Source organism: Sturnus vulgaris, chromosome 2 (genome assembly GCF_052056855.1).
Source record: "Sturnus vulgaris isolate bStuVul1 chromosome 2, bStuVul1.hap1, whole genome shotgun sequence".
Classification (NCBI taxonomy): Eukaryota; Metazoa; Chordata; class Aves; order Passeriformes; family Sturnidae; genus Sturnus; species Sturnus vulgaris.
Window position 1 is genome coordinate 53,718,477 of NC_142244.1, and position 15,028 is coordinate 53,733,504.

The following is a 15,028-nucleotide window of genomic DNA, read 5'->3' on the forward strand; positions in this document are numbered from 1 at the left end:
AAACTAAGGAATATTTCAAGTAAGGGTTATCCTGATCCCTTATCTAATAAAATCAGCAGTACCAATTTCATTTCAGTGGGAAAAATCCTATGTGGTAGTGCATAACATACAGTGGGATCTTTTTTTCCCCTAGCTGATGCTGTTTTCTTCTGTTTATGTTGGGGTTTTTTTGTGCTTTCCACAGCCATGTATTATGTGTAAATTTATGTGGGAGTAAATACAAATCCTTATATACTACTTGCACATTTATGAATGTAAGCAGTTTCTTTAAATAACAGCAAGAATTCCATCATTTCATCCTGATACTTAGCAAAGAAAACACAGAACAGCCTAGGAAACATCACAGAGGCACGGTGTCATAAATCAGCACAATATAACCAATTGGTTAACAAGCTTTACTCAAATTCTGTGCAAATGAATAAATATCAGGCAGGGGTTCTGTATTGTATCATTTGATTGTTCAGCTGGTTGTTTTACACTTCAAACTAAAGGCGGAAGTGGAAGTGGAAATGGTTTTCCATCAGAAGAGATTCCTTTAAACTTGTGGAAATTACATTTATTATAAAGACTGGAAAAGACAGTCAAGTTACTTCTAAGACCTATTGCAGTATCTTCAACATTTGATATATACATAAGGGATTGTTGTAGCAGTTTTATTTATCCATACAAAGCTAGACTGATTACTATGGAGTTACTCATGAAACATTAATAAAGCACTATGTTCAATGCTAACATGATTATGGTCTGACCTCAGCAACAGTACAAAGGACAGAGGCAGAAAGTGTCCCTGATAACATTACCCTAATGCTGAGCTCATCAATCATAATCTCCCAGTTTACCAGGGGAAAAAAAAATATCCACACATAAAACCTTCCACAGATGTGCATCTGTAGTCCTACTCAGCCTCTCAGTCCCCACAGACTCAGAGCAGTCCAAGAGCCAGAAATAGAACAGACTCAGTCAGTAAGTCAAGCATGTTAAATCAAGGCAGGGAACACCACTGTGAAACACTGAAGCACAGCTTTTATAATAAGCATTCTTTAGTTTTGAAACAAAAGATGCAAGATTGTGTAATTCAAAGTTAATTATAATGATATTTTAATTATAGCTTATGCACGTATTAAATTACAAATTGCAGTGCTGAGTAAAATGCATTCACTATAAATTATATTTTTGAGAGACTAAATGATGTCTTGTTTTTGTTATACATATTTTGTTCCTATTACATAACTGTTATTTAGATCGAATTTTCTTTCTGTCTCTGAAATGATTTATTTGCACTCCTCTGCTGCCAATTGCATTTTTGTACCATTCCCTGGCTATTCAGAAGCATGCATAGTATTTCACAATTAAAAAGCTTCTTGAATAGTCATTAGAAATATCTAATATGAAATCTCTGTGCTATGAGAATTTGGAAGATTTTTCCTCTTCACCATTCAGCAGCAGTTGACATTTCTACTAGATAAGCAGTAGATAAGACTTGATATTACTTCCTCAAAAGTAGCTTTGATTTTATTTTATGTATTGCCAAGGTTATGCAATTAAAATTTATTCAGGCAAAAGGGGTTTCATCACTCTTAGCAGTGATTTTTTTTTAAACTTACTATACCGCTGAAGAATCTTATTTATATCATGAAGACACTTACAAAAAGGATCAATTTCTCTGCAGACATCCCTGAATAACCCAAATCTATTAACATATTGCTTTGCTTAAAAGAACATAACTAATCTCAGATAGCAGTATTGCCTGAAATACTTTGAGGAAAGTCAAAGATTTCACTTTGATAGTCAGTGCAAGGAATAGCAAGATTCTTTAAAAACCAAATTACATAATGATAGAAATATTACATAATTACATAAGTAATATTATTTTTAAAAAAGGTTTCCATAATTCATATTAAAAATACTCATAAAATTAAAGCCCTCAATATAACTTAAATCCAAAGTGCTGATTTTTATGGCCATCACTACCCTATTTTAAGGATATTATTTTTATATTTTTCTGTATGTTTTTTCTACTGTACCTACAAATTATGTTTTATACAGAAAATTCTCTCACCCTCTTCCCTACTGAGCATTGCATATTCTTGAGAAACCAAACGATGTACCTTTGACAGTGAACAGCTCATAAATTTTCAGGAGGCACTTACATGGAGGAGGAGTAGCCTGTGCATTAGAGCAAATTAGGGAGAGGATTCTGCAAGTATTGCATGAGTAGCGTTGCAGAAGTACTTGGAAGAAACACCAGCAAACCAGGTCAGACCTGATGCAAGAAGCTTTCCCCTGACTAAAATAAATCCAGATTATAAAGCTTTGATCTACTGAGGGTGAGGTCGGACTTTGTAGCATTTTGGTGGCCCTTTCTTGAGGGCACCTTTCCCATTTTTCATGCCTGGTGCCATACCCCACAGGACACCCCAACTGGGAGGCCGTGGACATCACACAGCACCCATTTCATCCTGCAGCTGGAGGCTGTGCTGTGCTAAGACCCGTGAAGAGTCACTCTTCTTCACAGCTCTGGCTCCTCTCTCCACCTTCTGCTCTGGTCCTTTCCCTAAATTCTGCATCACACCAGTGTTACACCACACAGCATTCACTCTTCTGAAATATGTAGTTCAAAATAATTATATTCCCTTGCTATAAATTTAGTCAAAGTTTCTTCAAGAAACTAAGGTTTTTCCTCAAGGAATTAAATACCATTATATATATTATATATATTACCTGTAAACATAGTACAAGAAATCTGTTTAAATAATTGGAGACAAAGACATGATATGCAGCTGTTAAAATGTAGCTCATTTAATAAGTTATTAAATAACTATTAATCCATGTGAAATAGAAGTTCTCTAAACCTGCCAGGGTCAGTAGTCATTCTCTAGAATGAAAAGGTACTGAGTAAGGGCTGGTCATGCAAGTGGAAACTGCCTTAGGGAAATATAAGATATGTATTCAACTCTCTTAACTCTTCTAACTTGAAAGGTCAAAGAAAATGCAATCCCCCTCATGAGCAGGACTAACAAACTAGTAACAATGGACAAGGTACTCAAAGGTACTTTTTATCTTAGTCTTCAATGGCAACCTCTCTTCCCACACCTCTCAAGTGATTGGACTGCAAAATGGGGACTCAGGGAGCAAAGCCCCTCCCACTTTAAGAGAAGATCAAGTTTGTGGTCACCTGAGGAACCTGAACATGTGTCTATGGCACCTGATGAGCTGCATCCCAGAGTCCTGAGGGAATCAGCTGATCTAGCTGTCAAGCCACTCTGCATGAAATGTCATGGCAGGCAGAAGTCTCTGGTGATTGGAAAAAAGACAACATTGCTCCCATTTTTAAAAAGGGTAGAAAGGAGGACCCTGGGAACTACTAACTGTTTCACCTCTATGCCTAGGAAAGCCATGGGACAGATCCTCCTAGAAGCTAAGGCACATGGTGGGCGGGGGGGTGATTCAGGACAGCCAATACAGCTTCCCCAAGGGAAAGTCCTTCCTGACCAACCAAGTGGCCTTGTGTGATGGAGTGACTGCATCAGTGGACAAGGAAGGGGTTGCAGGTGTCACTGACTGGGCTTGTATAAAACTTTTGACAATGGTCCTTTGCAACATCCTTCTCTCTAAACTGATGAGAGATGGATTTGATGGGTGGACTGTTCAGTGGATAAGGAATTGATTGGACAGTTACATCAGCTCAGTGTCCACATAGACATCAGTGACAAGTGGTAGTCTGGGACTAGTACCATTTAATATCTTCAACAATGACATAGACAGAAGGATAGAGTGCACCCTCAGCAGATTTGCAAATGGTACCAAGCTGAGTGTTGTGGCTGACACACCTGAGGGCTGGGATATCATCCAGAGGGACCAGAACAAGTATGAGAAGCAGCCCATGGGAATCTCATGAGGTTCAACAAGACCAAGTGCAAGGTGCTGCACCTGGGTCAGAGCAGCCCCCAGTATCCATACAGGCTGGGGGATGAACAGATGCAGAGTGGTGCTCTCCAGCGGTGCTGCCACTGGAGAGTGTTGTACATTCACAGTACAATATAATTAAGGAAATGGCTTTCTAAAATTATTTGTTGAGAGGCATGCTTTGAAAGTAAATAGTATTAGTTTAACAGTATTTAGTATTAAGCATTGTTAATGCTATTTTAATAATATTGCATTATGCATATGATGGCTTCTGATTTTGAAAAGGAAGCAACAAAATTTTATATGGTTGCCTGCAACATTTCTTTGTAACTTTGTATGGTATGCTGAACTTAAGTCCTTGAAAACTGACCCATGTGTTAGCTCCTAAGCCTGAGCCTCCCCATCTATTTTCGTCACAGATAATAGTCACAGGTTTTGACAGAAAAGGGTCCAGTTTTCCACCAAAGCACAGAGAGCTCCTCTTCCATGAGGAGCATTACAAGGAAAATCTCAGAGGAAGTGTTGCATGATGACCCAGGCATTGTTTGTCTTGTCTGATGCTGTTCTTGCTTGCAGGATGGTGAGGAGGGGGCTGCTGCCAGTAAACAGGGCATGGCATAGAACTACAGTGCCTGATGATTAGTTCTGAAGCAGCCTCCTTTAGATGTAAATGAACAAAATGAATAATCTTTTCTCAAAGTTTATCAGCTTGTAAAATCTGAAATTTCCTCAGGAAGACATTAAGCTCTTCCTAGCTGAGAAGTGTTTGTGCTGAGTAGTGGCACTGTGATAAAAACAATGGAGGAATTTCTATTTTAGATTTAAGATAATTATAAATAGTTTGAGTTGGAAGACTGCTTTTTTGAATTCTCTTTCCCATTTCCATCTTTTTTTTTGACAAATTGCCTAACATATTTGAAAAACCCAGAAATTTTTAAAATACTTACATCTGGGAGAAACCCAGCAGTGAGAAGAAAATTAGCATGATATAAAAGTGAAGGGAAAAGAGATTATCTTTTTACTGCTTCTCTCAATAGAATAAGTTAAATTTTTAAATATTTGAAAGATTTCAAATATACCAAATAAGCCTGAAGAGAAAATGTAATGATGCTCACTATGTTTTCTGTTACTTTCTAATCCTGAATTTCACTTGCAGGCCCTGGAAAGCGAGTTTGTATCATGTCAACTTCATCAGTGGATTGACCTTATATTTGGCTACAAGCAACGAGGACCAGAAGCTGTGCGTGCACTCAACGTTTTCCACTACCTAACATATGAAGGCTCTGTGAACCTGGACAGTATCACTGATCCTGTCCTCAGGGAGGTAGGTGTTTACTGTCATTTCATACTAAAAACTGCTGTCATCTCATAAGAAATGATACTTTTTCCATCTTTCACCGCTGGACAAAATGGATGTGTTTGACTTCATTCAAAATTTAGGCCCCAGGTAATTTCAGGAGCAAGTATGAATAAGCTAGCAATAAAACAAATGAACCTAATAGATTTAATATTGACTTATGGTGGAGGAAATTCTAATGCAATGTATAGTCTTTAATATAGTGTCTGCTACATTTTATAATTTACTTGTGTTAAATTCACTTAGTAGAACTGAAAAACTGGAAAAAACCCTGCATCATAGTCATAGAGGAAAAATATCTAACCTTTACAGTCAGATGATGTTGGTGAGAATGTATCTGAGAAAGAATGTCTTTTCTAGAGTGGCTGCAGCAAATATTTAAACTACTTTTAATCACATAAAATATAATCAAACCATTACCAAAATAGAAAATGTTTTCTAATTGTTGTGCATTCAAGTACTTATGTATATATATATGTATGAATGAAATGTATATATACGTTTGCAAATATATACAAGTGAGTGCTTTAAATTAATAGTAAATTAAAAAGGAAAAGATTGTCCTAGATATCCTGATACATTTCCTTCCAGTAACTGTATTTGTTTTCATTAAGACTAATAATTTTAATGATTGTTTTCTAGTACCTATTAATTTGCATTACCATTTTCTAGTACTATTCATTTGTTGGCTAAAACAACTGAAATTTGGTGTAAAGTGTGAAGAAGCAACAGCTGCTAGATGAGTACTGCTGTGATGAAGCTCTACACACAATCTTCCATTCCCCCAGATAGCTGCCATCTGCTGTATGCAAAACAGCAATAATGTACATTGCCAGGCAATGGGGGTTTGTTTGTTTGTTTGTTTCCAATCTTGGAGGCAGAAATCTACAGATTTCAGAAAGGAGTAGATTCTAGAAAGCATTCATTCAGCTAACTACTGAGTTTTGTCATGGCTTTCTGTTTGTTTTTTTTAAGCAGTGCATTGCTGCTTACATTTGGTGATATTTTAGGAGCAGAACTAAAATACCATTCAGACCCCAGGCTTCCTAGAACTGGATATTCACTACATGCACTGCAAAGCTTAGATTTTCTAAACAGTTAATATTTGCTTAGTTTTAACACTGGCCAGAATTGCTTTAATTCCCCCTGCCTCAAATATTTAATGTTGACATCTACATAACAGTTTTCTGGATTTAAAACTTTGACCATGAGGAGAGTCATGCTCTTCTAGAAATACGAAGAAGCAATGCTTTTTAAAGTATAAAACAGATGTCAAGCACCATGAATACAAGGGATTTGCATGGCTTAGGGTCCTATGCCTTGACTTTTAGGGTCTACTCCCACAGGGCAGCTTGTAGGATTGAGGTCTATCTGTCTGTCTGGGCACCTTATCTAACATCTTATGACATGATGAGACTCTTCAGCTCTCCTGGGGCTCTACGTGCGTGCATAACTTGTCATCAGAAATTTAAGAAAATTCATGGAGATATTTTTGTTCACTCACTTGTACATCTAACCCATGCCCTTTAAGTCAATAACATATAAACCTCTTATTAGGTAATTTACACCCTGTAAAAGCACAACTTAATCTTCATTTCAACAATTTGGATTTATACATAAAAGTCATTGTTAGGAATGAGAAGGCAAAATGACCAGAAAAAAAGAAATCCTCCTTTTTTTTTTTGTTATACATAGATAATAAAGTTGTATGCATCCATTTAAAAATAGTATGCTCTTTCCTTCAAGAGATCTCACGATTGTTGATTTTTGGTTTGTCATAAGAAAGTTTAAAAATACTTTTAATTCATTTTTAATCAGAATGTACAATACATGTTTAAATATAGATAGATTTAGACCTGCTCTCTGTTTCCTGGGCTCTGTTTATGAAGCTAGCAGATAGTCTCTGGCCAATAATAAAGCATTTGACATCTTGATGATATAGAGGACCATGTACTTGATGGTCATGTTTCTTGATTTTTGTCATGTTTTTAGATTTTTTGTTGTTGTTCAATTTGTGCTTGTTTGGGTTAATTTGACTTTATTTTGGCTTTTGGTAAATATTCCAGAAGATAAATTAAAAGTAAAAAGCTATTTTAAATGCCTCTGAAGGCCCCTTGTAAATACAGAAATTAAGGATAAGAACACTTGCACCTTTAAAATAGCAATAAAAATTGTTTATCATATTTTACAATGGCAAGTGGTGGTATCTGGCATTTTAATTGAGAAACACTGCAATTTAGAATTAATTGCACCCTGCAGTTTTCCCAGAAAATGCATCTCTCAGTATCCAAATGCTCTTGATGTTTATTTTGTTAATAAACTAAAGTATTGTGGTTCAGTGTCACAGAAGATGGTGAATGTTCTCAATACATGGCTGTAAAATAAGCCAGTCAATACAACCTTATTGGCAGCAGCCATTATCAGCCCAGTGGGCTCAAGTATGGCAGTAACTGTGGCCATAACTAATTTCATATTGAACTGAGTCCCAGCTGAATCTCTCCAGTGAAATAAGTCTCCAAATAAAAAAATACCCTCCCATTTATGTCTGAGCTGATTGAAAGATGTAATTTAAAAAGGTGGAGCCCTGTGACCTGTCCATGCTATACCTTGGCACTTTCACTTTCACCCTTTGCTTGGGCACCTCACTTAACCACTAAAAAGTATGTTCTTAGATTTCTATGAAGAATATTAAAATTACTTCTGTAGTCATCTACCTACAAAAAAATATTCAGCAGTGGAACAACCGATCCCTGCCATTCCTTACATCTTTCTCATATGCTTTGGGAGCTCTCCAAGAAATATCTACTGTTTAACATTAGAAAAATGGTCATCCTGTGTTATTGTTCTTTGAAGATCTATTTAATTGCAGATTTTCCATCTGACTTTCTTTCTTCATTTTCCATATAGAAAAATCCTACTGATAGAAACTATAATACTAGTCTAGTGTTAAGTTTTAGATTACTTCAGTCTATGAAATCACATACATCTGCCCCTGTAATACTTCTCTGGCAACTTAAGATCTGCACTGGATGGCTAAAATAAACTGATTTAATTTCAGCATACTCAATTTGATTTTTTCAAACACCTTCGTAATTTCTGATACCACAAAAAATGATTGGTCACGATAATTTACCTCAAGTTGTTATAAGGGCAACAGGAAAGTCCTGATGCCCCATGGAATAAAAATAGAGAATTGAATTTCATGGTTTCAATCTTTTATTGTTAGAAATTGGTAAATTTTCCAGTTCTATCAGTTGTAATGCTCTCTTAGTCACATATTGCAAAATGATTTTTGTATTGTAATGAGGAGGAAAAGATCATGTAAAAAATAAAATAAAAACCCACATTTTCCAGACCTGAAATATTTTTTTTTCCCTACTTCAACCTTTTTTAAAGTAAAAGCAGTGAGGTGGAAGCCAAAACTTGAACAGCTTAAGGATATTGATTCATTCTTACTTGACAGGTGGAATAATGGTTGCAGCACTAACCACAGCAATTACAGCATTAAAATGTCAAGAAATTAGAGGTCAGAATAACAGATAATTTTCTTCCTTTTGTCAGATTAAAAATTGACATTCTTTGACAGCACAGGATTTCTGGCTGAGAAAATTATGACAGCTTAACTCATCTTGTACTTGTAAGGCAGTAATTGATAATGAACTTTACCATGACAGTCTTCTCCTGTGGAGAAACATGACAGAACATCCCTGGTACAAAGCCTGTATCTCTTTTTAATATGTAAACAGTAGTTATATTGGACATTAGATGTTATTTGGAATTGTCTTTACTGTTAGTTTACATCATAATCCAAATCCTTTTCCACTAGACAGACTTGGCTGACTTCCGGGGATTGATGCTGAGAATGCTAATATATAAAGAACAATACAGGAAATGTGGGTTATTTATAGTGCTTTGATGTTACAGGTCCACTACTGTTGCTGGTCCTCTTCTTTGGTAAAAATATAGTTCTTCCCCCAGTTTCTCCCAGAATATCTGTAGATTTTAGGAGCCTCTTTCTTCCCCAGCCTCCTGGAAATGGGGGCACTCAAAAATCCATTGAGTTGTGCTTTTTTCAAGTTAGGAACTTGTATAACATGAAGTGCAGGGGCTGAAAGGAAATGACACAGCCATACTGGTCATTAGAAAATGCAATAGACGAGACAAAATTATTTTTATTTATTACTGCCTTAATTTAATGCCTTGTAGATGAAACATAGAATAATTAAGTGGACAGCTTAGTGCATAAAAGGCTAGTCATATGTAGTACTGAAAGCACATCTACTTGCAGAAAAGTACTATTTGGGGGTTTTTGATTGTTATGTTGGTTTTTATTTTTTAATCATAGCCAGATCTCTGTTTATTTTTTTTTTACACTTTCACCTTGTTTGTGTTTAGAAATATTTTGAAAAATCATTTCATCTTTTGGTTTGCTTTGGACTTAAGGCTAACTTTGTATCATCTTTGTGTTGAGCTGCAAATCCAGCCTAGCAGTGCAGTACAATGACTTCCCTGTGACTGCTGTATCTTCACCATATGCTTGCATCTTCCCAGTCCAGCAGGAATTATTGCAAGGGTGTAGTAAAGCAAGGCAGTGTGAACCTAGAGGGCTCAGATATTTTTCCTGAGCACCTGTCAAGATACCTGAGCATACTTGCAACTCACAGAGCAAATTGAAAAATGATTAAAATTGCTAGTGTTTGACAGGCAGTTGCTGTGCCCATAAACTAATCCTAGTAGGACAGTTTTTCTGGCAGCTAACAGAGCATATGGCCTATGCAATATTTATTTCTTTGGTGATGACTTGGTATTTAGCATATTTAAATAATTTGAAAAGTCATAATGATGTGGTAGTCTTGCAGTGCTTTTCAGGTACCCTCATTTCTGGGTTATATTTTTCCTCTTATATTTTCTTCTGTTATCTCTTTCTTTGATCTGACAGGAATAACAAAGCATCCCTCTGGATCTGCTATAGTGAAATATGCCCACAGGAAGCAGAGTAGATCACATCAGTTTTCACTTGGTTTTTTTTTCTCCTTTTCTTTTTTTTCCCCTCCTTGCTGAAACACTTTTTGCTACTACAGAGGGCTGACATGATAGGGCTGTCAAGACTCAGCAAGATAGATATATCTTTAACAAAGGGAGCTGGAGTGCTTGCCCTTCCCTGGTGACTGAACCTGGCAAATTTATGAGGAAAAAATTAACACACTATTCTAATAGCACTATATAACACTTTCAAGGTAGCTCCAGCCCTTGCCATCAAGTGCTTGTTCTTCCTTTCTCTCAGAGTTATTCTTATTTATTCTGATTTCATTTTTAACTTGTTAAGATCTTTTCTTCTGGGAGCTCTTTCTTTGATGTGGCAAGAATATCAGAACCACCCCTATGGATCTGCTTGATTGAATTGTACCCACAGCACTGGCCACTTACATGTTCTATTCTATTTAATTGCCTCCATACAAGGGATGGTCTTTGCTTCCTTTCTAGGAGCAGTCCAGCTTAAGCATGAATATGGATAGTGGTGAAATTAGTTGGAAGCTGCATGTAGTATCGATATCTGCTATTTTCAAAGCTAAGTTAAGGAATTCATGATCTCATCAAAATAGAAATTATTTTCCTGTATGCTAAGGGCTTTATTCTTCTCTAAGAGATATGTATTGCATTCTATTGATTTTTGTCACTTCTTTTTCATTCCCAAATAATGTTTTTCCTGGATATATAGAACAAAGATTTCTTTTCCAAATTTATACTAGTTTGGGGGGGGGAAAAACGTGATTATTTTGTACTATTTTTGGCCTGTGTGTTTTATTGCGTTAAGAGATTATCAACAGAATATTAATAGATTTTTTTAATGTTTCACTCCGGGAACATATTTGGATATAATATAAAAATTTCTGTGTCTTTCTCGTGAGTTTCAGAGCTCTGTATCATTCTCTAAATGGAAAAAGAAGAGTTTTTATTTGCTGTTACTTTGTTATGATTACTCTCTGTAGATCAAGAAACAAAACACAGGGACTTTTTGAGGGTAAGATATTTATTTCTGTAGGTAAAGATTCCTGCAGAAGACACAGAATATAGGAAAAGACTTATTAAATTAGAATATTCAATAAGGAATTAATATAAATTACATGAGATCAGTTACCACACAGTAATTGCCCAATATATAGACTTCTACTTGGACATTAATATGTGCACTTTAAAATGTTTTTGTTCAGAGGAAAGGGCTTTCAGAAGGTATTCCCTTCAGAATAACCAAAACATTTTAATTATGCATCCAATTTAATGATGAAATTACTTTTTGGGAGGATCTACCCTAAGTAACATGAGCCATCTATGACAAGGAATCAAAAATCATATTCTGATCCATACAACTTCAATTTAAAAACATCCTTCTACCGTTGCTTAAAACAATTATCCACAGTTAGATTAATGATTGATCATGATTTCTCCAGTTAATGAATATATTAGAGATGAGGCATAGTCAGTGTTTCAAAGAATGCATGATTATCTGAATTCATTCCTGCATCATGCTGTTACGTGTGTTTGGGAATTCAGAACCTTTTCACAATCAAAAAAAGACAATCTCTACAAATGGCATTTTTTTGTGGCATAAGGTGGGGTTTTTGTCCAAAATGGCCTATTAGAAGGTTTGAGATTTGTTTATTATTTATTGTACTTGTGATTAAAATGCTCTTTATCCAGGCAGTGCTAAGCACAGCCGCTCAATGAGCACCTCCAGCTTTACACCGAGCATTCAAACAGAAGAGCTGATGGTAACTTATTAAGCTGATGAGACTTGAATCAGCCTATTTATTACATGTTTCAGATCATTCATTCATCAAAAGAATACTGCAGTGAATTCATAAATAACCCATATTCCAGAAAAATATCTTCTAATACTTCAGCCTACTTGAAGTATTATTTGGAATAAATTGTTTCACTCATTCCCATCTACATTAGAAATTCCACGTTCATTTCAAACCCTGGAGTCTTACCCAAACTGAGTTTAATGTTTTGCCGATAGGAAAAGAACATTAACCACAATTGCTCTCTTTTATTGCAGAAATTTATAAATTATAGGTCTTGTGCATGAAAATTTCTTCTTTATTGTCTGGGATTTTTTTTGTTTTTCTCCAAATGGATGGCAGGTACCAATTATTGATTTTTAAAATTAGCAACAAGCATTTTCACATAACACTTAAAGTAATATTTTATGCAAGAGAGAGAGATGTGGTGAGAATTACTGCAGCCAAATGTAACAGAAATAGCTGGAAGGGGCTTCTTTTTTCCTATTAGCACAGATTTCAGCTGTATTATGCTGTCATTACCTCAGCATAAATTAACCATTATTCAAAACATTTCCCACAGAGTAGTTTATTGGAGCAGATATTACTCAGTCTAAGTGTCTAGTCATTCACTTAGAAAGATGCAAAGCTGAGCTTTCTAAATGTTTTAAACATATTGATAATGTGCCTCTTTAATGCCATTTTGATGCCTGTATACAGTATATCTATATTATTGTTTTCAATTTATGTCAAGAACAAAGTGAAGTTTTGAAGAATGTGTTCTGGGAAATAATCCAAACAAAATTATTTCTTTATAAACTAAACCCTGCAAATAACTGAGAACATTTATTTTAAATGTAACAGTATAACCTTGTTCCAAAAGTGAAATTCTAATATACACTGAAACCTGATGAGTACTATATGTGACACCTTTCAGTATGTACGTTTTACCTACTTCCCCATCAGCCCTTTTTCAGATGTGAGTTTTGAAGGTTTGCCTGTTCTCTGATATAGATCCTATGTCCTGCCGTGGATGAATTGAAGGTTGGCAGATGGCCGGAGCCTCATCATAAGCACAATTTGTAGTAAAGAGTATGAGCTTTCAAAATCTAAGTGCACCTTCTTAAGGTGGGAGCAAGACAGATGATTTGTGATAGAAAGATGAAGCTGAGAGCAAAGAGATAAGCCTGCATTTACTTTCTGTTCAGATGAAAAATGAAACCATTAATGTTATAGTGCCACATTCTTTACTTAATTTTATTTCGTTTACAAGAAAATATTTTATTCAAGGGGCTTGAGATTTCTTTTTTGTCAAAGCAGAAGTAGAACATGAAGCCACATTTTTCATTTTGTATAGTTTTATGTTTATAAAACAAGGACAAAATACACATACTGGATACTTTGGTTTACTGAGCCTGTTCTACTTTCCAAGCATTAAAAATGTCTTCAGTCATCATGTTTTGTTTCAATAATAAACAAGAAGAAAAAACATCACAGCTAAAATGCATTCTTTGATGATTAAATACCCTTTCCTCTTTTATTACTGCCCAGCTTTCAGAAGGCCTGTTCTGCTGTTTGCTTCCCTGTTTTCCTCGTTTTCTTTTGTGTTTTCCTGAAGGGGAAGTTCTTAATTGTAAAAATAAGTAGAAATAAATATGATGTGTTATATAACACATATAACATATGTTATATGTTCTGCATAATGGCTTTCTGAAACGTGCAAGTCATTCTTCTGGCAGCAAAGGTCACTAGTTATTTGAGGTATTAATAACATTTATTTTCAACAACAATTATATTCTCTAGACTTAATCTTATACCTTCATTTATTTACTTCTACGTAAAAGATACCAGTGTCCCAGCAGTTCAAAAGACTACCTGCTTATGATTATCTGAATTCTTGTCAGCTACTGGCCAAATTGCTGCAGGATATGAACAGTTGCTAATAGAGCCCCTTTCTTTCAAGTTTTGGTTGAACTTCCTCATGGTGTGTTATTTTCTATATGGGTTTACCAAAAAGGTCTCAGAGTGTTCAGGGAAGAGCATCCTAGTGTAGTGAGAGTACAGGGAAGACTGACTTAGGGACAGGATATATAAAAGTCAAAGCAGATGTGTGGCAAAAAGGCAGGAATATGGAGAGTTGCTCATACCAGTGCATATTGGGATATTGTTAGAGCTGGTGCCAGATTAACTAGGACTTACAGGGCCAAATTCTGGTGTAAAAGTTTAGACATAATGGCAGAAATTTACATAGGCTATATTTTGACTGTACACATCTCACAAGAGATATTGTAGAAGCCTCATTAAATGGATCACTTGAGATTAGAATAATCAAACACTGTGAAAATGGATCTTTAGGAAGAATATACAATGTGGGAAAATCGAAAAAAATGTGACTTTTTTCACCTGTATCTTTTATTTTGCTATGTTTTGCATGGTGATAGCATAACATGAAAACAACTGCTTTGTAAGTAACTGAATTAATCTGTGTCTCCCTTGATTACTTTAACTTCCATTCTATGTTACTGGTTTTTTTTCTGTTTTAATTCAATAATATATTTATAAATTTTTAATTTCTAAAAAATTGATGTAGAATTTCGTTTTGGGAAGCTTTTTAAATTTATAAATTGTCGATGCAATATTTTCCAGACAGCCAGGTCTTTGGAGCTCTTAATTGTTTAAGACTCTGTCTGAGTTGTTGATCCTTTGGTGATTTAAGTAAACCAGAGTCAATGGGTTTAAAATTTGTGGTCCGTAGGTATCTTGAGCATCTATCATGTATAGATTGCTATCCAGCAAGCATACTTTGCTACAGTTCCTACAACCAAACCCAGTTGCATGTAATTGACCCCAAGTCACAAAAATTAAATATTGTCCTAAATACTCACGGTCCTTTTTTTATATTTTATATTGCCAAATTTTTCAGGGCGTGACACAAAATGTGTAGTAGTTTTACAGAATAGAATGCAAACATATGTGTATTTCC

The 15,028-nt window shown here is 35.4% G+C and overlaps 1 protein-coding gene across 6 annotated transcripts in view; it reads left to right on the top strand.

The window, feature by feature from the left end:
* NBEA (neurobeachin) overlaps window positions 1-15,028 on the top strand; it is a 452,087-nt gene that overhangs the window by 401,707 nt on the left and 35,352 nt on the right. For all 6 annotated transcript variants that reach the window (XM_088159561.1, XM_088159562.1, XM_014868920.2 and 3 more), the window contains one exon: window positions 5,063-5,230. In XM_088159561.1, the coding sequence (XP_088015687.1) occupies window positions 5,063-5,230 (168 nt within the window). The remainder of the gene's footprint in view (window positions 1-5,062; window positions 5,231-15,028) is intronic.